Source organism: Bos grunniens, chromosome 6, assembly GCF_055505025.1.
Source record: "Bos grunniens cultivar Pamir isolate PY7600 chromosome 6, Bosgru_T2T1.0, whole genome shotgun sequence".
In the NCBI taxonomy this organism is placed as follows: domain Eukaryota; kingdom Metazoa; phylum Chordata; class Mammalia; order Artiodactyla; family Bovidae; genus Bos; species Bos grunniens.
The window spans coordinates 93,955,506-93,978,744 of NC_141170.1; the positions used below are offsets into that span (position 1 = coordinate 93,955,506).

At 40.9% G+C, this 23,239-nt stretch overlaps 1 protein-coding gene across 1 annotated transcript in view; it reads left to right on the plus strand.

Annotated features, from left to right (window-relative positions):
• LOC147371029 (uncharacterized) overlaps window positions 1-23,239 on the plus strand; it is a 52,893-nt gene that overhangs the window by 24,956 nt on the left and 4,698 nt on the right. Inside the window, exon 4 of the mRNA XM_086407339.1 lies at window positions 19,211-19,365. Within this exon, the coding sequence (XP_086263465.1) occupies window positions 19,211-19,252 (42 nt within the window). The 3' untranslated portion in view covers window positions 19,253-19,365. The remainder of the gene's footprint in view (window positions 1-19,210; window positions 19,366-23,239) is intronic.

Here is a 23,239-nt window from a genome sequence, read left to right on the forward strand (position 1 = left end):
TAAGTTGCTCCACTTTCATCTGGCAAGCATTTGGCCTTTTCTAGAGTCATATTTGGCTACTTGCAACTTGGTGTCTAGTGAGTAAGGCCAGGTGCTAACTACTCTGTGATGTATGGGACAGCTCCCCAATAGAGACTCAGCCAGCCCCAGATGTCAACAGTGCTGAAAAACCTGCTCGAAACCATCTGAGGAGGGACTCAGCAGGAAAGAGTAATGTTTTGAGCACCCTCTGCACACTCACACAAAACCAGCCAATGGCACATTGTCTTCTTCCTGCTAACTATACTTTTGACTCTCCTAGACATTGCAGGTCACCTGGTAAAGAATCTGCCTGCAATGCAGGAGACCCAAGTCCAATACCTGGGTCAGGAAGATCCCCTGGAGGAGGGCATGGCAACCCACTCCAGTATTCTTGCCTGGAGAATTCCATGGACAGAGGAGTCTGGCTTGCTAGAGTCCATGGGGTTGCAAAGAGTTGGACACAACTGAGTGACTAACACTTCCACTTTTCAGACATTGTGGGCATAGCTAAATTTTTAGCATTTGGTTTTTCTCCCCACATTATTTACCTGAGACTATCTGTAATCACACACACACACACACACACAGAGTCTCATATATATTCCCTTTTCCTTGGCATATTAAATCTCTTCAATCTTCCTATATCTTCAGCACTTCCACCCCTGGCCCTTTGCTTATCTTATCAGCAAAGAAATACTTGTTAGGAGGTAGTCTGTTATTCACTTTTTTATCCATTTCTCCAATGAATTTATTGAGGGCCTGCTGTGTGCAAAGCATTGTTAGATACTCTTTGGATCCATCAGTGAACAAAACAAAGACTGCTTGTGGAGATTACATTCTAGTGAGGAAGATAGACAATAAACAATCAATATGTAATAGATGAAAGAGATAATATTTTTAAGAGTGTTAAGCACTTTGTTAAAAAAAAAAAAAGAGGAAGAAGGTAAAGGAGGCAAGGAGGAAATGGTCATATATGTTCTTATTTTCCCTCCAAATGCTAACCTTTGGTAAAAGGAGCTCCAAATACAGTGATGAGTCCAATAATCCTGAGTCCACCCAAGCAATTCTCTTCCAAGAAAGGCTGAATCCCAGGAGCATGTTTGTAAAAGTTTTGCCAGTTCAATTTATGAAATGGTTCACTGGTCTTAAGCTTAAAATGTAGGTCATCTGGAAGCCCAGGCGTTGGATTATGGTTCAATAATTTCTTGAGGCCCCTCTGATGTTACTGATAGTGAGTGAAGGCGGTTCTCCAGAAAAAGATGGGTTTTTGGCCAGCACAGTATCTGCTATTACTCTTGCTATGAAGTCATAAATAGTGCACTTTGTAACTTTTAAGCCATTTATTTTTTGTTCTGTCAATTAGATCAGAGAGATTTTCAAATAACCTGGGCTATAAGGCTATAAGTATTTGCACTGTGTACAAAGATGTGGAAGTCAGAGTCCTGAAGCTTAAAGAGTTCACACCCAGAAGAGGTGGACATGGGTCACACATCTCCCTAGTGTGTAGTTACGTGTGATCAAGACAAAAATCGAGCTTCCCTGGTGGCTCAGGTGGTACAGCGTCTGCCTGCGATACAGGAGACCTGGGTTCAATCCCTGGGTTGGGAAGATCTCCTGGAGAAGGAAATGGCAACCCACTCCAGTATTCCTGCCTGGAGAATCCCAGGGACGGAGGAGCCTGGTAGGCTACAGTCCATGGGGTCGCAAAGAGTTGGACACGACTGAGAGACTTCACTTCAAGACAAAAATCAAATGTCATAAAAATACAGAGGACCAAGAAAAAAAATCACAACCAAAGATGCTGAGAGGACTCCCTGGAAAAGATGGCCTTTGAATAAGTCTTACTTATTGAATATGGTTGAAACAAGCAGAAAGGGGAGATGGGACAGGGAGCATTCCCAGCCTAGAAAGAGTAAGAGCTAAGCAGTAGGGACGGAAGGCTGACAAAAAGTGTTTGGGAAGCTGCAGGTTAAATGTGCATTCTGTGAGCACAAGCAGCTTTTTGCAAAAGGATCGCTTAAATAAAGCTCTTAAAAGCCAGATGTGTTCAGATCATACATCTGAACAACTAAGTTCTCTCACCCTCTTAGTTCTGAAGTGTAGGGCAGCCAGTTGGAAAGGTTACGGCACTGCTTTGGAAGGCTAGGTTTTCTTCATAATATTTTTTTAATTTGTGCTTAAGTTTTCCACTTGAAAACCTTTGTCCGGTTGAAAGACTTCACCAGCGTGAAACCTCCATTCAAGGCACTCAGGCTTCTGGCCAGTAAAGCTACATTTCAGTGAACCTTCCCTGTTGAAAAACTTTCTGCTCAAATTTTCTCCTCCCATTCCTTCTGGATATCATGCATTACCAATATCATCACTTTTCTGTCCTACAGCTGTGCCAGTTTTTTCAGTGTTGAGCTTTATAATAACTGTTAAAGATGAAATTATATATTAACTCAAAAGACTGATAACCATGGTGCAATAAAGCAATTACATTTAAAAACCTAACGTTGGCAATGTAGCTTCAAGACAATGTACACGGAGTAAAATATATTCCCCAGATCCAAATGAAATTCATTATGCTGCCTGCCCCATAGCTGTAAAAAGCCTTTTGGGAACTCATGCATATACAATAGGCAGCATCTTCAGAAGTTGATTTATTTAATCAGAGTGACTACTTATTGAGCATTAATTAAAGAATTCAGGTACTTTACTTGCCCACTCCCTCCCCTCCAGCACTCACTTTTTTTTTTTTTTTTTTAGCATTGCAACCTTATTTAATTCTGGCAGCAACTGTGTGAGGTAGGGATTATAATTCTGACCATGTTACAGATGGAGAAACTGAGGCTCAGACAGGTTAAGTAACCTGTCTATGGCCCTAGTGATGGAATGGATACAGGCTCTTTGAAGACCCATTTCTTGGAAAAGACACTTTGCAAGAATATTACCTTCTTGCTCACCCTGTGGGAAGTTGAAACAATGCTAGCAAAGACTCATTCTTACATCCCAATTTAGGAGTGGGATGCTCTGACTTGCTTCTTTCTTTTAAATGAAAAGATTTGCTTTTCATGTTGGTTGATTTTTCAGAGTACCCAGGATTACATTTAGGTTGTCCTTGAAGGGTGGTGGGTGAGAAAAGAATTTTAAGGGTTTTGATTTAAGGAGGAGGAAAAAGTAGCAGAATTAGGTATTCTGACATCTAGATCTTACTAGTGCTTACTCCATACTTTTTAAAATAGCACTTGCCATATTGTATTTTAATTTTTCTATTTATATCTGGTCTCCTTCCCCTCACATTTAGGTAGTGAGTTTCTTAAGGATAGATACTGTGAAAGTGCTGCACTCAATATGCCAGCAAATTTGGAAAACTCAGCAGTGGCCACAGGACTGGAAAAGGTCAGTTTTCATTCCAATCCCAAAGAAAGGCAATGCCAAAGAATGTTCAAACTACCGCACAATTGCACTCATCTCATACTCTAGCAAAGTAATGCTCAAAATTCTGCAAGCAGGGTTCAACAGTATGTGAACCGTGATCTTCCAGATGTTCAAGCTGGGTTTAGAAAAGGCAGAGGAACCAGAAGTCAAATTGTAAACATCCGATGGATCATTGATAAAGCAAGAGAGTTCCAGAAAAACATCTACTTCTGCTTTGTTGACTTCACTAAAGCCTTTGACTGTGTGTATCACAACAAATAGTGGAAAATTCTTCAAGAGATTAGAATACCAGACCACCTGACCTGCCTCCTGAGAAATCTGTATGCAGGTCAGGAAGCAACAGTTACAACTGGAGATGGAACAACAGACTGGTTCCAAATAGGAAAAGGAGTACGTCAAGGCTGTATATTGTCACCCTGCTTATATGCAGAGTACATCATGAGAAATGCTGGGCTGGATGAAGCACAAGCTGGAATGAAGATTGCCTGGAGAAATATCAATAGCCTCAGATATGCAGATGACACCACCCTTATGGCAGAAAGCAAAGAAGAACTAAAGAGCCTCTTGATGAAAGTGAAAGAGGAGAGTGAAAAAGTTGGCTTAAAGCTCAACATTCAGAAAACTAAAATCATGGTGCCTGGTCCCATCACTTCATGGCAAATAGATGGGGAAACAGTGAAAACAGTGGCAGACTTTATTTTGGGGGGCTCCAAAATCACTGCCAGAAAAGGCAATGGCGCCCCACTCCAGTACTCTTGCCTGGAAAATCCCATGGACGGAGGGCCTGGTGGGCTGTAGTCCATGGGGTCGCTAAGAGTCGGACACGACTGAGCGACTCCACTTTCACTTTCACTTAAAATCACTGCAGATGGTGACTGCAGCCATGAAATTAAAAGATGCTTGCTCCTTGGAAGAAAAGTTATAACCAATCTAGACAGCATATTCAAAAGCAGAGACATTACTTTGCCAACAATTGTCTGTCTAGTCAAAGCTATGGTTTTTCCAGTGGTCATGTAAGGATGTGAGAGTTGGACTATAAAGAAAGCTGAGCACTGAAGATCTGATGCTTTTAAACTGTGGTGTTGGAGAAGACTCTTGAGAGTCTCTTGGACAGCAAGGAGATCCAACCAGTCATCCTAAAGGAAATCAGTCCTGAATATTCATTGGAAGGACTGATGCTGAAGCTGAAACTCCAATACTCCAATACTTTGGTCACCTGATGTGAAGAACTGACTCATTGGAAAAGACCCTGATGCTGGGAAAGATTGAAGATGGGAGGAGAAGGGAATGACAGAAGATGAGATGGTTGGATGGCATCACTGACTCAATGGACATGAGTTTGAGTAAACTCTGGTATTGGTGATGGACAGGGAGGCCTGGTGTGCTGCAGTCCATAGGGCAGCAAGGAGTCAGACACAACTTAGCGACTGAACTGTACTAAGGATGGAGACTGTGTCTTCCTCAATTTTGTTTCACCAAACTCTATGTGGTCTATACAATGTCTGGGAAGCAGTAAGTGTTCAGTAATCCTGAGTTTTCAGTGACACCTAGGACATGAAAGAAGAAAACCTGGATGGTGCACAGGAGAAGTTCAGACAACATGAAAAGAAGAAGCGAGACTAGAGATGGGAGAGAAACCCAATAATCCAAACACCCCAAGAACTGATGGTTGACCTGATTGGTTGTGTCAATTGAAACAATTGATTATTTTGTCTTTAAAACAGATTTCCAAGCCTTTCCAAATTTGCAATTTTTGGCAGTTGAATTATTAGCAAACTTTGCTGCTACTGCTGCTGCTGCTAAGTCACTTCAGTTGTGTCCGACTCTGTGTGACCCCATAGACGGAAGCCCACCAGGCTCCGCTGTCCCTGGGATTCTCCAGGCAAGAACACTGGAGTGGGTTGCCATTTCCTTCTCCAATGCATGAAAGTGAAAAGTGAAAGTGAAGTCGCTCAGTCGTGTCCGACTCTTCGCGACCCCATGGTCTGTAGCCCACCAGGCTCCTCTGTCCATGGAATTTTCCAGGCAAGAGTACTGGAGTGGGTGCCATTGCTTTCTGCAAGCAAACTTTACTACCCTCACCTAAAATCACAAGGATTCCTTCTCCTTCTGTTGTTCCATGCTGACCTGTTATTTTAAGTTAGTATGTAGGATTAATGGTTAGAACACTTTTTAATCAGTCATTAGTTTTTCTAAAGGCAGGTGGAGATGTGTTCATTTTCTTAGTCTCTACTTAGATTGTCTGTATAGTAATTTTGTATTTGACTAAGCACCTTTATAGAAAATAAGATAGGTGTTTTCCCTCAGAGTGTAAATTTGCTGAAGTATGATAAGCTGTTACTTCATCTTTTCCCTTAAAAATCTCTTTTTTCCTATTTCTAGTCAAGCATTTATTAAATCATTAGGAGAAAAATTTAGGTCATCTTTTTAATGTGCATTGACCTAGTTACATTTTCTTTCTAAGCAGCTGTTTAAACTAGATTTATTGAGGAAAATGGCTGGCTCAGTCTTGCATTAAGTCAGATAAGACAGAAAAATGAGGAAGATTTGCAAAGTCCAGGTAAGCTATGTGACCCCTTTCTCCCCTTTGCTGTGTTTGATTCTGCCCCTTTCCCTTAGATACCGAGGTCTTATTGGCTATATATGATTAACTGTTTCATATGGATGGTCCTATCAAGCAGTGTCTTCCTTTGAAAGCCTCTTAATTCATATTAAATGGTGATGATTCTAGAATCATCATGCTGCTTGGATCCTTCCCCAAATTAAAGGACACATTCACAAAGAACGGTTTTGTGAATAATGAGCATAAACAGCAGCCACACACATTGCTCACTGGACAGTTTGAAATTGCATGTCTAATGCCCTCAATTGTTTCTTTGAGAGTTGTGTCTTCAGAAACATGAAATAGGATCGTAGAGTGAGTTCATTCTTAATAAATGAAAATTCTGTATTCCCTTTATTTGACAGAAGATGTTCTTTTGCTTTCACATTAATCACAGACTTCTAGATGATTATGTACGGAATTCTCCAAATTTCTTAAAATAATCCTGTTAGAAGTCTAATGGGTCACAGAATATCTCTGTTCTAGATGGAGTAGTTTTGATTGAATATAAGCAAATGGTCCCCTATTCTAGTGCCAGCCTTACTGCAAAATTATGCCTGAAATATACAGAGATCTTAGGAAAATTTGGCTTTGTTAACTGTCTTCCACTGTTTTTGTTTTTATCTAGCTAATTTGAATTTCAGGGAAAACTCAGCTGAATAAAACATTTCATGTAAATTTTGTTTGATCTGGTTTACATTTTTACTTCTAATGAGGCACCGATTGTTAAATCAGCCAACTGGAACTAATAACACAGCAGAATGGCGATGCTCCCTAACATAGTCAGCCCTCCTTGTTCTAGGGGATTATGCACTCCAATAGCCCACTTTACTGTCTGTTGAACAAACCTATCTCCCTTAGTTATGCAGTCTTTGAACACGGTTCTGATTTTCTGTCAGTGCCTTGGGAGTGTAGAGCGGGGCTTGGAGGAAAGGCTTAAGAATCTCCTGCCTTTCCTCCTTTATGAAGCAAATTTGCTTTCTTCTCTCAGTGGCTGCCCTTTCCTCTGTCATCCTGGTCCTATTTCTGCTCTTTTTTTCAACTCTATGCCATGAATAGACCTGTGGTTTCTCTCTCTCTACATTTTAATCTTACCTCTCCACCCCTGGAAAAGCCACAGTCCTCATGCCTACCTTGGGAAATCATACTCATGAACTTCAAGGCTCAGCTTGAAAGCCATGTTCTGCTTGAACCCTTTCCCAAACACCTCAGTCTCTTTCTCCCTCTGCACTTCTTCAGCATTCTGGTTGGTACTGTATACTGCAGCCATTACTCTCTTCCTGATTACTGGGATCATTTGTGTATATCTTATTTCCCCTCTAGGCTATGAACTCCTGGAAAGTGGAAACTGTGCCCTTATTTCTAGAGAACACAGTTCAATACCTGGTATAAAATAGGAGTCAATGATTTCTGGATTGCATGCGTACAGATAATATCTTAGGGAATATGCTCTCACATTGGCCAATTGCATCCCCTCCATTTTGCATTGCTTTCTTTCACCCCAGATTCCAGAAGTAGCAGGTCTCACACGGAGGGGCAAGTCTTGGGCTCTCTCTCTCTCCTGTGTCTATGTTAACCTGGCCAGAGGCTTGCCAATAAGGGTCCTGTTAAAAGGAAGCCACATCTAGGACATGAGACAAGAAAACACAGTTCATTTTCATCTCCTCAATATGCTGCTTGTTGGTTTCAGTGCCCATCTCATGGAAATGAAATATTTATTTTCCTATTTTCTATTTAATACCTGGATTTAAAAATGGGTTTATATATGAGCAGAACAGAAAAGAAGATGCTCCTTCTATTTTTTTATGACAATTTGACTGCATTAGAGAGAGATTATCCTTTGATTTCACAGAGGAATACATATTTTAATTACTAGACTGTGAAATGTCCCCAAGAAGAATTTTCTTACAATCTCATTAAATATAACTTCTTTAAGTTCTAAACTCTAGTTTGACTAACCAAAGGCAATGTACTCATGTAACTGTAAAAGTTTAAGACATTCAGAAGAGTAGTAAAGAAAAAAAAAAAAAAAAAAAAACTAAACTAAAAATTCAAGCAATTCATCCAAAGCAGCAAGTGATAAATGCGAAAACTACTGCTGCCAAAAATGTAACTGTAAGCATAAATCCAGAGGAAAATGTGCAGGAACGATGCAATGTTTAAGATACCTTTTAATGGTAAAGTCAATATACTATACACAACTGCGTCTGGGGTGATTAATGATGTTGCAGAGAAATTCTCACAGCATCCTTGGGCTTGACTCTGACGAAAACCATTTTCAGTAACTCTTGAAGATGTTTTTCATGCCCAGTTCACTCATGCAGAGGCTAGGACAGAGAGCATTACTGCTAGAAAGAGAACTTCTAGGGCTTGGCAAGTGACTCAAGGCAAACTCAGGATTATAAATCAGGAAGGCACAGTGTGTGTTGGTACATGTGTGAAGCAGAAAACCTTGGTAGAGATTCATTAGCAGAGACCATCCTACCGAGATTTAATGAATAGAGTGTATCCATGAGGGTACTTGCGGGGCGTGGGGCTTCCCTGGTGAAGAATCTGCCTGCAATGCTGGAGACCCAGATTCGATACCTGGGTCAGGAAGATCCTCTGCAGAAGGGAATGGCTACCCAGTCCAGTATTCTTGCCTGGAGGATTTCGTGGACAGAGGAGCCTCGAGGGCTACTGTATATGGGATCACAAAGAGTCGGACATGACTAACACTTTCACTTTCACATGGGGGTGCTTAGAGCAAGTATGTTAGAGAAACAATAAAAAAAGGTCCTGAAAAAGCAACCCCTAGGATATGAGACAAGACAACCTGGATGGTGCAGAGGAGAAGCTCAGGCAACATAAAAGGAAGAAGCGAGACTAGAGAAGAGAGAGAAGCCCAGAAGCCATAGCTAGAGGTTCTTCCTTGCTTCCTTTGGAGGAGAAAAGGAAGTGTGAGAACTTAATTCTGTATCCTCCGTAGATGTTTTTATACATTTATACCTAAGGCAATTCTGCTGTTATTTTTGCAGTGCATAGATTTACTGTTTTTTTTTTCAGCACTTCTTAGGTTGTAACCACAAAATCTCAATATAAAGAACCCACTGTGGGGACGGAACTTGCTGACGATTTGAATTAAGATTTTCATGAGTGGGCAGAACTAGAGGTAGCAGATTCACAAATGTAATTCACCTCACAATTCAAATGTACAGTATAAATGTAATTTGTTTATTATAGTCATAACTAATTGCCTTCCTCCAAAATCCCTATTTACTAATTACCAAGAAAAACATTCAAATGTTCTATGTGGTTTAAAGCTGCATTGGATCTGGGAATTTGAATAGTCCATTTAGAAAGTAGTCTTTCTTGGATAAAAATGCCCGTCAATGACAGAAGCATCCCTCACTCCTTTTATTCTGCTTTGTTTCTAAGGTGCATGGAAGGGCTGTGGCTTCCAGGGTTTTGGAGGTGGGGAAGATTCAGGAACCTCATACTAGATGTTCCTGGTTGCCCCGCTGTCACACACAACTGAAGTTTGTGGCCAGTGTAACTCTCACATGGCTTGGGTTCCTGCAGCCTTGAAGACAAGGCTGGCTTGTTATCAATCACCTAGCTCTCACATCTGATGAGAAGTCACATTTGGCCTTGAATTTGAGGGTCTGCTCTATAGTTCTTTCTATGGAATCCTTTGTGAGGAGTCTGCTGTCAAGCACCTACCATTCCCCTCACCCCAGACTCTTAACAGCTGAATGTGCCCTGTGGTCACCAAGGATGATTTGGAAAAGGAGAATTTTCAGCTCTTCATTCCCACTGTCTACACTTTCCTCACAATTTGAAGTGGCCACACACCCATTAGATGTTGCAACAGGTCATCTCTAACCTGAATCTTCAGAGTGAGTGGGGATAGCCTGTCTTTGACCTCGGTTTGCCTCAGCATTAGAAAGCTCTTCTCCCATCTGGGGCAAATTCCACAGGACTGGACAAGGTCAGTTTTCATTCCAATCCCAAAGAAAGGCAATGCCAAAGAATGTTCAAACTACCACACAATTGAACTCATCTCACACACTAGCAAATTAATGCTCAAAATTCTCCAAGCCAGGCTTCAACAGTACATGAACCATGACCTTCCAGATATTCAAGCTGGTTGTAGAAAAGGCAGAGGAATCAGAAGTCAAATTGCAAACATCTGTTGGAGCATCAAAAAAGCAAGAGAGTTCCAGAAAAACATCTATTTCTGCTTTATTGACTATGCCAAAGCTTTTGACGGTGTGGATCACAATAAACTGTGGAAAATTCTGAAAGAGATGGGAATACCAGACCACCTGACCTGCCTCTTGAGAAACCTGTATGCAGGTCAGGAAGCAACAGTTAGAACTGGACATGGAACAACAGACTGGTTCCAAATAGGAAAAGGAGTACGTCAAGGCTGTATATTGTCACCCCGCTTATTTAACTTCTATGCAGAGTACATCATGAGAAACTCTGGGCTGGATGAAGCACGAGCTGGAATGAAGATTGCCTAGAGAAATATCAATAGCCTCAGATATGCAGATGACACCACCCTTATGGCAGAAAGCAAAGAAGAACTAAAGAGCCTCTTGATGAAAGTGAAAGAGGAGAGTGAGAAAGTTGGCTTAAAGCTCAACATTCAGAAAACAGATCATGGCATCTGATCCCATCACTTCATGGCAAACAGATGGGAAAACAGTGGAAACAGTGGCAGACTTTATTTTTTGGGGCTCCAAAATCACTGCAGATGGTGACTGCAGCTATGAAATTAAAACACACCTACTCCTTGGAAGAAAAGTTATGACAAACCTAGATAACATTAAAAAGTAGAGACATTACTTTGCCAACAAAGGTCCATCTAGTTAAGGCTATCATTTTTCCAGTAGTCATGTATGGATGTGAGAGTTGGACTATAAAGAAAGCTGAGTGCTGAAGAATTGATGTTTTTGAATTGTGATATTGGAGAAGACTCTTGAGAGTCCCTTGGACTGCAAGGAGATCCAACCAGTCATCGTAAAGGAAATCAGTCCTGAATATTCATTGGAAGGACTGATGCTGAAACTCCAATACTCTGGCCACCTGATGTGAAGAACTGACTCATTGGAAAAGACCCTGATGCTGGAAAAGATTGAAGGCAGGAGGAGAAGGGGATGACAGAGGATAAGATTATTGGATGGCATCACCGACTTGATGGACATGAGTTTGAGCAAGCTCCAGGAGTTGGTGATGGACAGGGAGCCCTGGCATGCTGCAGTCCATGGGGTTGTAGAGAGTTGGACACAACTGAGCGACTGAACTGAATTGATAAATGGGCACACCCACGGAGATACCCCTCATCCAAGGTAAGGAGCAATGACTGCGCTTTGCTGGAGCAGCCGTGAAGAGATGCCCCATGCCCAAGGTAAGAGAAACCCAAGTAAGACGATAGGTGTTGCAAGAGGGCATCAGAGGGCAAACACACTGAAACCATACTCACAGAAAACTAGTCAATCTAATCACACTAGGACCACAGCCTTGTCTAACTCAATGAAACTAAGCCATGCCTGTGGGGCAACCCAAGACGGGCAGGGTCATGGTGGAGAGATCTGACAGAATGTGGTCCACTGGAGAAGGGAATGGCAAACCACTTCCGTATTCTTGCCTTGAGAACTCCATGAACAGTATGAAAAGGCAAAATGATAGGATACTGAAAGAGAAACTCCCCAGGTCAGTAGGTGCCCAATATGCTACTGGAGATCAGTGGAGAAATAACTCCAGAAAGAATGAAGGGATGGAGCCAAAGCAAAAACAATACACAGCTCTGGATGTGACTGTTGATAGAAGCAAGGTCCGATGCTGTAAAGAGCAATATTGCATAGGAACCTGGAATGTCAGGTCCATGAATCAAGGCAAATTGGAAGTGGTCAAAAAAGGGATGGCAATAGTGAATGTCAACATTCTAGGAATCAGCGAACTGAAATGGACTGGAATGGGTGAATTAAACTCAGATGACCATTATATCTACTACTGTGGGCAGGAATCCCTCAGAAGAAATGGAGTGGCCATCATGGTCAACAAAAGAGTCCGAAATGCAGTACTTGGATGCAATCTCAAAAATGACAGAATAATCTCTGTTCGTTTCCAAGGCAAACCATTCAATATCACAGTAATCCAAGTCTATGCCCCAACCAGTAGCGCTGAAGAAACTGAAGTTGAACAGTTCTATGAAGACCTACAAGACCTTTTAGAAATAACACCCGAAAAAGATGTCCTTTTCATTATAGGGGACTGGGATGCAAAAGTAGGAAGTCAAGAAACACCTGGAGTAACAGGCAAATTTGGCCTTGGAATACGGAATGAAGCAGGGCAAAGACTAATAGAGTTTTGCCAAGAAAATGCACTGGTCATAACAAACACCCTCTTCCAACAACACAAGAGAAGACTCTATACATGGACATCACCAGATGGTCAACACCAAAATCACACAGCCAAAGATGGAGAAGCTCTATACAGTCAGCAAAAACGAGACCAGGAGCTGACTGTGGCTCAGACCATGAACTCCTTATTGCCAAATTCAGACTTAAATTGAAGAAAGTAGGGAAAACCACTAGACCATTCAGGTATGACCTAAATCAGATCCCTTATGATTATACAGTGGAAGTGAGAAATAGATTTAAGGGCCTAGATCTGATAGATAGAGTGCCTGATGAACTATGGAATGAGGTTAATGACATTGTACAGGAGACAGGGATCAAGACCATTCCCATAGAAAAGAAATGCAAAAAAGCAAAATGGCTGTCTGGGGAGGCCTTACAAATAGCTGTGAAAAGAAGAGAAGCAAGAAGCAAAGGAGAAAAGGAAAGATATAAACATCTGAATGCAGAGTTCCAAAGAATAGCAAGAAGAGATAAGAAAGCCTTCTTCAGTGATCAATGCAAAGAAATAGAGGAAAACAACAGAATGGGAAAGACTAGGGATCTCTTCAAGAAAATCAGAGATACCAAAGGAACATTTCATGCAAAGATGAGCTTGATAAAGGACAGAAATGGTATGGACCTAACAGAAGCAGAAGATATTAAGAAGATATGGCAAGAATACACCAAAGAACTGTACAAAAAAGATCTTCACGACCCAGATAATCAGGTTGGTGTGATCACTGTCCTAGAGCCAGACATCCTGGAATGTGAAGTCAAGTGGGCCTTAGAAAGCATCACTATGAACAAAGCTAGTGGAGGTGATGGAATTCCAGTTGAACTATTCCAAATCCTGAAAGATGATGCTGTGAAAGTGCTGCACTCAATATGCCAGCACATTTGGAAGACTCAGCAGTGGCCACAGGACTGGAAAAGGTCAGTTTTCATTCCAATCCCAAAGAAAGGCAATGCCAAACAATACTCAAAGTACCGCACAATTGCAGTCATCTCACATGCTAGTAAAGTAATGCTCAAAATTCTCCAAGCCAGGCTTCAGCAATACGTGAACCGTGAACTTCCTGATGTTCAAGCTGGTTTTAGAAAAGGCAGAGGAACCAGAGATCAAATTGCCAACATCCGCTGGATCATGGAAAAAGCAAGAGAGTTCCAGAAAACATCTATTTCTGCTTTATTGACTATGCCAAAGCCTTTGACTGTGTGGATCACAATAAACTGTGAAAAATTCTTAAAGAGATGGGAATACCAGACCACCTGATCTGCCACTTGAGAAATTTGTATGCAGGTCAGGAAGCAACATTTAGAACTGGACATGAAGCAACAGACTGGTTCCAAATAGGAAAAAGAGTTCGTCAAGGCTGTATATTGTTACCCTGTTTATTTAACTTATATGCAGAGTACATCATGAGAAACGCTGGACTGGAAGAAACACAAATTGGAATCAAGATTGCCGGGAGAAATACCAGTAACCTCAGATATGCAGATGACACCACCCTTATGGCAGAAAGTGAAGAGGAAGTAAAAAGCCTCTTGATGAAAGTGAAAGAGGAGAGTGAAAAAGTTGGCTTAAAGCTCAACATTCGGAAAATGAAGATCATGGCATCCGGTCCCACCACTTCATGGGAAATAGTTGGGGAAACAGTGGAAACAGTGTCAGACTTTATTTTTCTGGGCTCCAAAATCACTGCAGATGGTGACTGCAGCCATGAAACTAAAAGACGCTTACTCCTTGGAAGGACAGTTATGACCAACCTAGATAGCCTGTTGAAAAGCAGAGACATTACTTTGCCAACAAAGGTCTGGCTAGTCAAGGCTATGGTTTTTCCTGTGGTCATGTATGGATGTGAGAGTTGGACTGTGAAGAAGGCTGAGCACCGAAGAATTGATGCTTTTGAACTGTGGTGTTGGAGAAGACTCTTGAGAGTCCCTTGGACTGCAAGGAGATCCAACCAGTCCATTCTGAAGGAGATCAGCCCTGGGATTTCTTTAGAAGGAATGATGTTAAAGCTGAAACTCCAGTACTTTGGCCACCTCATGTGAAGAGTTGACTCATTGGAAAAGACTCTGATGCTGGGAGGGATTGGGGGCAGGAGGAGAAGGGGATGACAGAGGATGAGATGGCTGGATGGCATTGCTGACTCGATGGACATGAGTCTCAGTGAACTCCCGGAGTTGGTAACAGACAGGAAGGCCTGGCGTGCTGCAATTCATGGGGTCACAAAGAGTTGGACACGACTAAGCGACTGATCTGATCTCTGATCTGATCTATTTAGTTTTTAATTATTTATTTTAAGAGGCTTTTTTTTTTATTTGTTCTTTACTTGATTGATGAAAAAAAAAACCATGGATGTCGTATTCCATTTACAGCTCTGAGAATTGTATAAGAAATAGCCAATTTAAAAGCAACTTCATGAAGCCATGAATACAGCCATTAACATATTGTTTGAACAGTGTAAGCTGTTTCCCTGTAACATGAGTTAAATTATCTTTACACTTGTCTTGGTATTGTTCATAAATTCAATGCTTGCTTGTCATTTAATTCTAGGGAAACAGTAAGGGAGTGATCATAGCATGTTGACTTATATGGAAAATCTTGATAATATTTTGAGTGGAAAAGAAATTTAACTTACCCTTCTGAATGCAACTCAGAACATAATCTAAGTGCAACTCAAAACATTATCTGAATTACTTTACTTTTATGTTAATATTTGAAAAATGAAATCAGTGGTATGTATTTAAACAATCTGATTTTAGAAATCTGAGAAACAAGAATGACTGCTGTTGAAATGCTTTTAAAGGTTATACTCCTTAATATTAGCCTTCCAAATATAAGGTTTTGTTTTCAGCTGTAGGTAGCACTGTAATTCTTTGCATATATGTGTCATATTATAGGTACACATATCCATATTCCTAATATAATGTTTTCAATCTTTTGATATCTATTTCATTATTCTGTGAAAAGCTGCCCCTTACTTATGAAACTTACAGAGGTTTTTTGGATCTGAAGTCATACGTCTGGTGGTATTTACCCAAAACTCCAGCAATCTGCTAAAAAGTGAAACATCCCTAAAACCCTTCTGTTCAAGTTAGAAGGGACTGGAGTGATCATCTACACTTCCCAATATAAAGAACATTCTCTTCTCCTTGGGCGAAAAAGAGTGTAAAAGAAAGACTTCTATCTTCATTCAAGCATCTGTTAACATAACACCATCTTCTACAATCAGGGATATTTATCTTCCTGATTTTATCTGCTTTAAATGTAACTTACAAGGTCCCTTTTATTTTAGTTCTTTTGACTTTAGAATTTTAGCTTTTCTGACATTATTTTGCTTCTATTATTATCTTTTTTTTATTGCAATAAAAATCACATATGTGGCACAGTGGTGAAAGAATCTGCCTGCCAATGCAGGAGACAGGAGATGCGGGTTTGATCCCTGGGTTGGGAAGATCCCCTGGAGAAGGAAATGGCAACTCACTCCAGTATTCCTGCCTGGAAAATTCCACGGACAGAGGAGTCTGGCAGGCTACAGTCCATTGGGTGCAAAGAGTCAGACACGACTGAGGAACTGAGAACACACGAACTGTACAGTTCAATGGTACATTCACCGTGTTATTTGAGCCTCACCATCATTCATTTCCTGAATTTTTCTCTTTTCTAAACTGAAACTCTGTCCCCATTAAACACTAAGTCCCCCTGTCCTCCCTTCTTGCATCCCCTACCCGTGGCATCTGCTAATGTACTTTCTGACTCTATGAATTTGACTATTCTAGATACCCTGTATAAGTGGAATCAAACAGTATTTATCTGCATCTATTGTATGTTGAAATCCATTGTTTTTTAATTGTGTTTTTCTTTGGGTACACATTTATCTTTTTATCATTTTAAAAACTTGAAAGTGAAAGTCGCTTAGGCATGTCTGACTCTTTGTGACCCCACGGGCTATACAGTCCATGGAATTCTCCAGGCCACAAAACAGGAGTGGGTAGCTGTTCCCTTCTCCAGGGGAACTTCTCAACCCAAGGATTGAACCCAGGTCTCCCGTATTGCATGCAGATTCTTTACCAGCTGAGCCACAAGGGAAGCCCAAGAATACTGGCGTGGGTAGCCTATCCCTTCTCCAGCAAATCTTCCTGACCTAGGAATCGAACTGGGTTCTCCTGCATTGCAAGTGGATTCTTTACCAACTGAGCCAGCAGGGAAACCCCTTTAAAACTTGAGTTTACCAGAAAGCTTCTTTTGCAAGAAACTGGTTTCACTGGGCACTTCCTTTCCGCCTTTCTCCAGAACCATTCCACTATTCAATAATTAGAATTTTATTCTCAGGTTAATTTCATGACTCTTCTATTAAAACATAAAGGGAAGACTAAATGTAGCCTGATTTCTACAAAGCTATGCTTATTATAGTTGTGTCTGGAAATGTCCTGACAAATTTGTTTTTCTTTTTTTCTGGATCATTGACATTATGCAATTATTGTTGTTGTTCAGTCACTAAGTTGTGTTCACCTCTTTGCGATCCCATGAACTGCAGCATTCCAGTCTTCCCCTGCTGCTGCTAAGTCGCTTCAGTCGTGTCCGACTCTGTGCGACACCATAGACGGCAGCCCACCAGGCTCCCCCATCCCTGGGATTCTCCAGGCAAGAACACTGGAGTGGGTTGCCATTTCCTTCTCCAAGGCATGAAAGTGAAAAGTGAAAGTGAAGTCTCTCAGTCCTGTCCGACTTTTCATAACCCCTTGGACTAAAGCCCACCAAGCTCCTCCGTCCATGGGGTTTTCCACTCCAGTGTTTTGGCCTGAAGAATTCCATGGACAGTCCCTGAAGTCACAAAGAGTTGGACACAACTGAGCAACTTTCACTTTCACTTTTCACTGGTGTAGCATTATGGGAGATTTTTTCATGTTTTTTATTTTTATTTTTGCCTCTGTGTTTTCTGATTGTTCTGCAAAAAAAAAAAAATTAAAAATTCAATAGTCTCTGTTTTACAAAAAATAATGCATATGCATTTCACACAATTTATATATCACTAATGTTTGTCCTTATCAAACAATCATGCTTTTAGCCCTGCTGTCTTCTACTGTGGTTTCTTCCGTCCTAAACTCAAGAACCTCATGAATTTCTCTTCCCTGAGAGCTATTTCCATAGAATGCAAAAAGAACCCATGGACGCATTCATTGATTTATTTGTTTGATCTCATATAGTTATTAAAACGTTTTTCCTAAAATTGAACGAAACTCAATTCAAACTGTTTATTTTTCCAAGATAGCCAGGAATTCTTTTTTTTTACAGATTTCCTCTGATGTCCAGTTGTCATTAGCACTGCTGTCTAATCTATAACTTCTCCATCTTGGATATCCAGAGTTTTATTTTCAGGGTTATTTTGGCATCCTAAATTGCTAGAATTGGACCCCAAAAGGGATTCTAACAGTTTTTCTTATTCCTTTTCCCTTCTACCTTCTTGCACTGCCATTTTTCCCTTTGTACTCTAAGGAGAGATCCTTTAGAATGGAAAACACACATACTCCAGCATTTCCTTTATTGTTCAGTGCCAGACATGGAGAACTGCAGAGGATGAGGTTGCTCTGTGGTCTTAGTTGAAATTAATACCTTTTTAAAGATGCAGCGGTGAGTAAATAAGTGAGAGCAACCTGTCAGTTATGAAAGCTGTGCCCAGTGGTCCAAGATTATGACACTGCTCCATGCTGGCTGGATCCTGCTCAGAATAATCTGTTGAGACGTGAGCATGTCCCTTTACAGAGGATGGACAGATCACAACACTTGCGCACTGGACCAAACAATGCTAATGTAGCATTTTCTTGAAATCTACTGTGTTTCAGCAACTTGATCAGACTTTACCTATATTATGTCATTAAGAGATAAGTATTATTCTTGCCACTTTTTTATGGATTAAGAGACTGAAGTTTAGACACCTTACTTGGTCCAAGTCCTGTACATATAGGGTAGATGAAAGATTATTGTCATTTAGTTGCTAAGTAATAACTGACTCTTTTGCAATGCAAGATTAAAACCCTAGTTTTTCTGAGTCTGATGCCCCTGCTCAAAGCCCCACGTGACACTGCTCTACAGAGTACCCTGCCCCTTGAAAGGAATTAGGGCTGTGGTATACGAGAAAAGAATATAGAAGCTGTTGGGTAGATGTGGCAGAAAGAGTAGAAGGAAGAAGAAAACTTGTGGTGGGAGAAATGGAAACTGCCATCAAACATTTTAAGGGTTATAATGTGGAAAAGAACTTCCATTTGTTCCTTGTTTTATGACTCCAGAGGAATAAGGCTTTTGGGGTGGCAGTCACTGAGCCATAGAACAAAGAAAGATCTCCTTAGCTCTCAGTGGTACACAGAGGAGAGTTGCTTTTGGAAGAAGCGAGATCCTGCCTCTAGAGGTGTTGCATAATTGGCAGAGATTGAGTGGGAAATACGCATTTGGTACACGACAGGCTATCTTTAAAAATTCTGTTCAGTAGTGAAATATGTATATAAACACACTCTGTAGACTAGAGAAAATTGATCTGGAAACTCATCCCTTTTAATAGGATTTACACTGGAAGCCGTTTTCCTAATAACAATGAGAGCAAACCACAGACACTGTCTTCTCAGTTTCCCGAGTGTTCAGAGGTGTGAACTTTTGAGATGTTTGCCATGGTGGTTGGGGGGTCTGTGGTTGGAGAAACCTAAGTGATATCTCCTAGAACAAAGTCTGTTACTCTAATTTCATGTGTTACATGCCCAAGTCCACTTTCTATTGCAGTTGCTGGATGGACAGAGTGGGCCAAAGCTGCGTTCATACTAAGTGACCCACTGTGAATGCTTGCTCTTCATTATCCTTTCTGGAGCAGAAATCTTCCATCAGGATGGCAAAGGTGAAAGAAGAAATTGTTGGCACATCTGCGGTGCTTTCAAACCGTGAGTAGGCGGTAGTGACTCGGGACATTTCCTTTTAGCAACCAACTACCTTGGGGATACGCCACATTTTCTATGTATCTCCAGGCAGGATTTCAAGACTGGTATGCCATTTTGCTTTTCGTTTAGAGTGCATAAATTCAGAAGTGTGAATTGCTCACCAGGTAACACAGCAGTATCACAAGAGGGGATGGATTTTGAAACTGACCACATTGAACTTGAGAAGGTAAAAGCAGGGCTTCCCACAACTGATCTTGACCAGCAACATTGCAGTAACATTGCTCTGAATTGTTTACTCAAAATGACACCTAAAACACAATGATAATATCTTTTCACCAGAAGCTTCCATGTCACTTCTTAATCACAACTAAAAAGAAATAAGAAGACCTTGAAGCTGTTTTAGTTTCAGTACTGTCTGGAATGTACTATGGGATTGAGAAAAAGGTTATGTAAAGATGACTTTGGGTGGGGGCAGTGCTTCCTCAGAATCCCAAGGGAAGAGCAGGGGCAACATTTAACTCCTTTCAGATCAAGGCAGGTTTGTGCTATTGTTCAGTCGCTAAGTAGTGTCCAGCCCTTTGTGACCCCATGGACTGCAGCATGCCAGGCTTTCCTATTGTTCACAATCTCCCAGAGTTTGCTCAAACTCATGTCCATTGATGATGGTGATGCCACCAACCAGTTCATCCTCTGTCCCCTCCTTTTTTCCACCTGCCCTCAATCGTTCCCAGCATCGAGGTCTTTTCCAATGAGTCAGCTCTTGCCATCGGGTGGCCAAAGTATTGGAGCTTCAGCTTCAGCATCAGTCCTTCCGATGAATATTCAGGGTTCATTTCCTTTAGGATTGACGGATTTGATCTCCTTGCTATCCAAGGGACTCTCAAGAGTCTTCTCCAGTACCACAGTTTGAAAGTATCAATTCTTTGACATTCATCCTTCTTTGTGGTCCAACTCTCGCATCTGTACATGACTACTGGAAAAACCATAGCATTGATTATATGGACCTTTGTCACCAAAATGATGTGACTTTAGTCTGTTGTATAGTCTCCTCTAGTATGTTGTTAATGTTTAATTTTTATTTATATTGAGGTATGTATTGTACACAGTCTTTAAAGTCAAATAACATTAAAGTTTGTTTTCTTTCTCACCATCTCATTTTCCACTCTTTGGGTCTGATCATTCTCAACTTGTTCAGCTATTGCATCCAATAATCACCCATGTATCTTTAGTGGCATGATTCCATTACTAGTTTAACATACTTTATGTTTTAGATGTTAGGAATAGCAGAGGAACCAGAGATCAAATTGCCAACATCCACTGGATCATCAAAAAAGCAAAAGAGTTCCAGAAAAACATATATTTCTGCTATATTGACTATGCCAAAGCCTTTGACTGTGTGGATCACAATAAACTGTGGAAAATTCTGAAAGAAATGGGAATACAAGACCATATGACCAGCCTCTTGAGAAACGTATATGCAGGTAGGAAGTAACAATTAGAACTGGACATGGAACAACAGACTGGTTCCAAATAGGAAAGGAGTACGTCAAGGCTGTATATTGTCACCCTGCTTATAGTTACATCATGAGAAACACTGGGCTGGAAGAAGCACAAGCTGGAATCAAGATTGCTGGGAGAAATATCAATAACCTCGGATATGCAGATGACACCACCCTTATGGCAGAAAGTGAAGAGGAACTAAAAAGCCTCTCGATGAAAGTGAAAGAGAGAGTGAAAAAGTTGGCTTAAAGCTCAACATTCAGAAAACTAAGATCATGGCATCCGGTCCCATCACTTCATGGGAAATAGATGGGGAAACAGTGGAAACAGTGTCAGACTTTATTTTTGGGGGCTCCAAAATCACTGCAGATAGAGATTGCAGCCATGAAATTAAAATACACTTACTCCTTGGAAGGAAAGTTATGCCCAACCTAGATAGCCTGTTGAAAAGCAGAGACATTACTTTGCCAGCAACGGTCCATCTAGTCAAGGCTATGGTTTTTCCAGTGGTCATGTATGGATGTGAGAGTTGGACTGTGAAGAAAGCTGAACGCCGAAGAATTGATGCTTTTGAACTGTGGTGTTGGAGAAGACTCTTGAGAGTCCCTTGGACTGCAAGGAGATCCAACCAGTCCATCCTAAAGGAGATCAGTCCTGGGTGTTCATTGGAAGGACTGATGCTGAGGCTGAATCTCCAATACTTTGGCCACCTCATGCGAAGAGTTGACTCATTGGAAAAGACTCTGATGCTGGGAGGGATTGGGGGCAGGAGGAGAAGGGGATGACAGAGGATGAGATGGCTGGATGGCATCACCGACTCAATGGACATGAGTTTGAGTGAACTCTGGGAGTTGGTGATGGACAGGGAGGCCTGGTGTGCTGCATGGGGTCGCAAAGAGTCGGACACAACTGAGCGGCTGAACTGAACTGAACTATTGACTATAGAAGATGAAAATTTTGCTTTCTTATACCCCTCTTCATGCAGACATATTTATTCTTCTTGGAAACCTGCAGAATAGCTTTATGGTTAAGTCCATATTCAGGGTTTTCATTATTTTGTATTTGTAAGTGTTCACTGCTAAGTATACTTCTGCAAACTTTTATTTTTGCTGTGAATTAGTTGCTTTTTTTTTCCTTTTACTCAGCTTTCTGCAAGTTTGTGATTAAGATTCCCTACATCCTTTAACAGAAGCTCTGAAAAATAGCTTTCAATTCTCTTTCTATGCATTTTCCTTCCTGCTTAGCTACAGTCCTGGCATTTGTCTTTGCTGTCATGCAAGGAGATCTCATGTGGTACAACTTCCATTTTTTGGATATCATGTCTAGATCTTTTTGGTTTAATTCTTTGTTCCAATGGAGCATAATATCTATCAATCTCCTTTAAAAAATAAAAAAGGGTGTATAGAAGCAAGATTTTTGGAGAACTTGGGTATCTGAAAATGTGCTTACTTAGTCCATTCTAATGTTGGATTAGTATTGAATTGGATTTGAAAAAATTATAGTCTCTATAAAGGAGGACTCAAATGGTAAGAATCCATGATCCTTGATAAAACTGTGCAGTCTAGTGTGCATTTAAGAAGAAAGTGGCCCGAGGACAAACCCAGGGTCTATTGGCAGCAGCTTCTCTGAATGTCACCAGGAGAAAGTGAATTCATTTTTATTTCTTAGAGTCATTGGCTTTATTTGTAAAGATGCTAGAGTGCTATTATCTCACTGGGTAATAGTGTTGCATATCCACTGGTAGGTAACTGTCCACCTTAGGTAACTATCCATCTCTTATTAGAAGGAAATGGGCCACATCAGGCCAAGGTTTTGAGTGTTACCCAAATAAAATATGGGCCTTTCATTTAAGAAGAGAATGCTCAGGTAGAAAGACTGGGCTTCCTTGGTGGCTCAGATGGTGAAGAATCTGCCTGCAATGCAGGAGACCTGGGTTCAGTCCTTGGGTTGGGAAAATTCCCTGGAGAATATGTTCTAATTCTGAGACTTTTAACCTGAGGTTTTCTGTAGTTCATTTATGTGGGTCCCTGAATTCCCTAGACTTAGACGCAAATGTTATTTGTGTCATTTAGGTACTCTAAGCTTCAGTGACCTAATGATAAGGTGAAGATAATATTAATACCACCTTATATGATGGCTGTGATTTTTGGTATTTAAATATTAAAATATATAAAAATATTTAAAGAGACACGTGACACAAAAGAGTGAAGAACAACTTAACTCTAATCCCCCTCTTTCCTCCATTTAATTGAAGGATAAATTACATAGAGGTTATGTTTCATGTTGATGTGACATTTCCTTTTAGTGTAGCCGAGTTCAGCACACCAGTCTGCTGACTCCTTGTCTAAAATCTTCCCACCTTAGCTTTAGCCAAGTT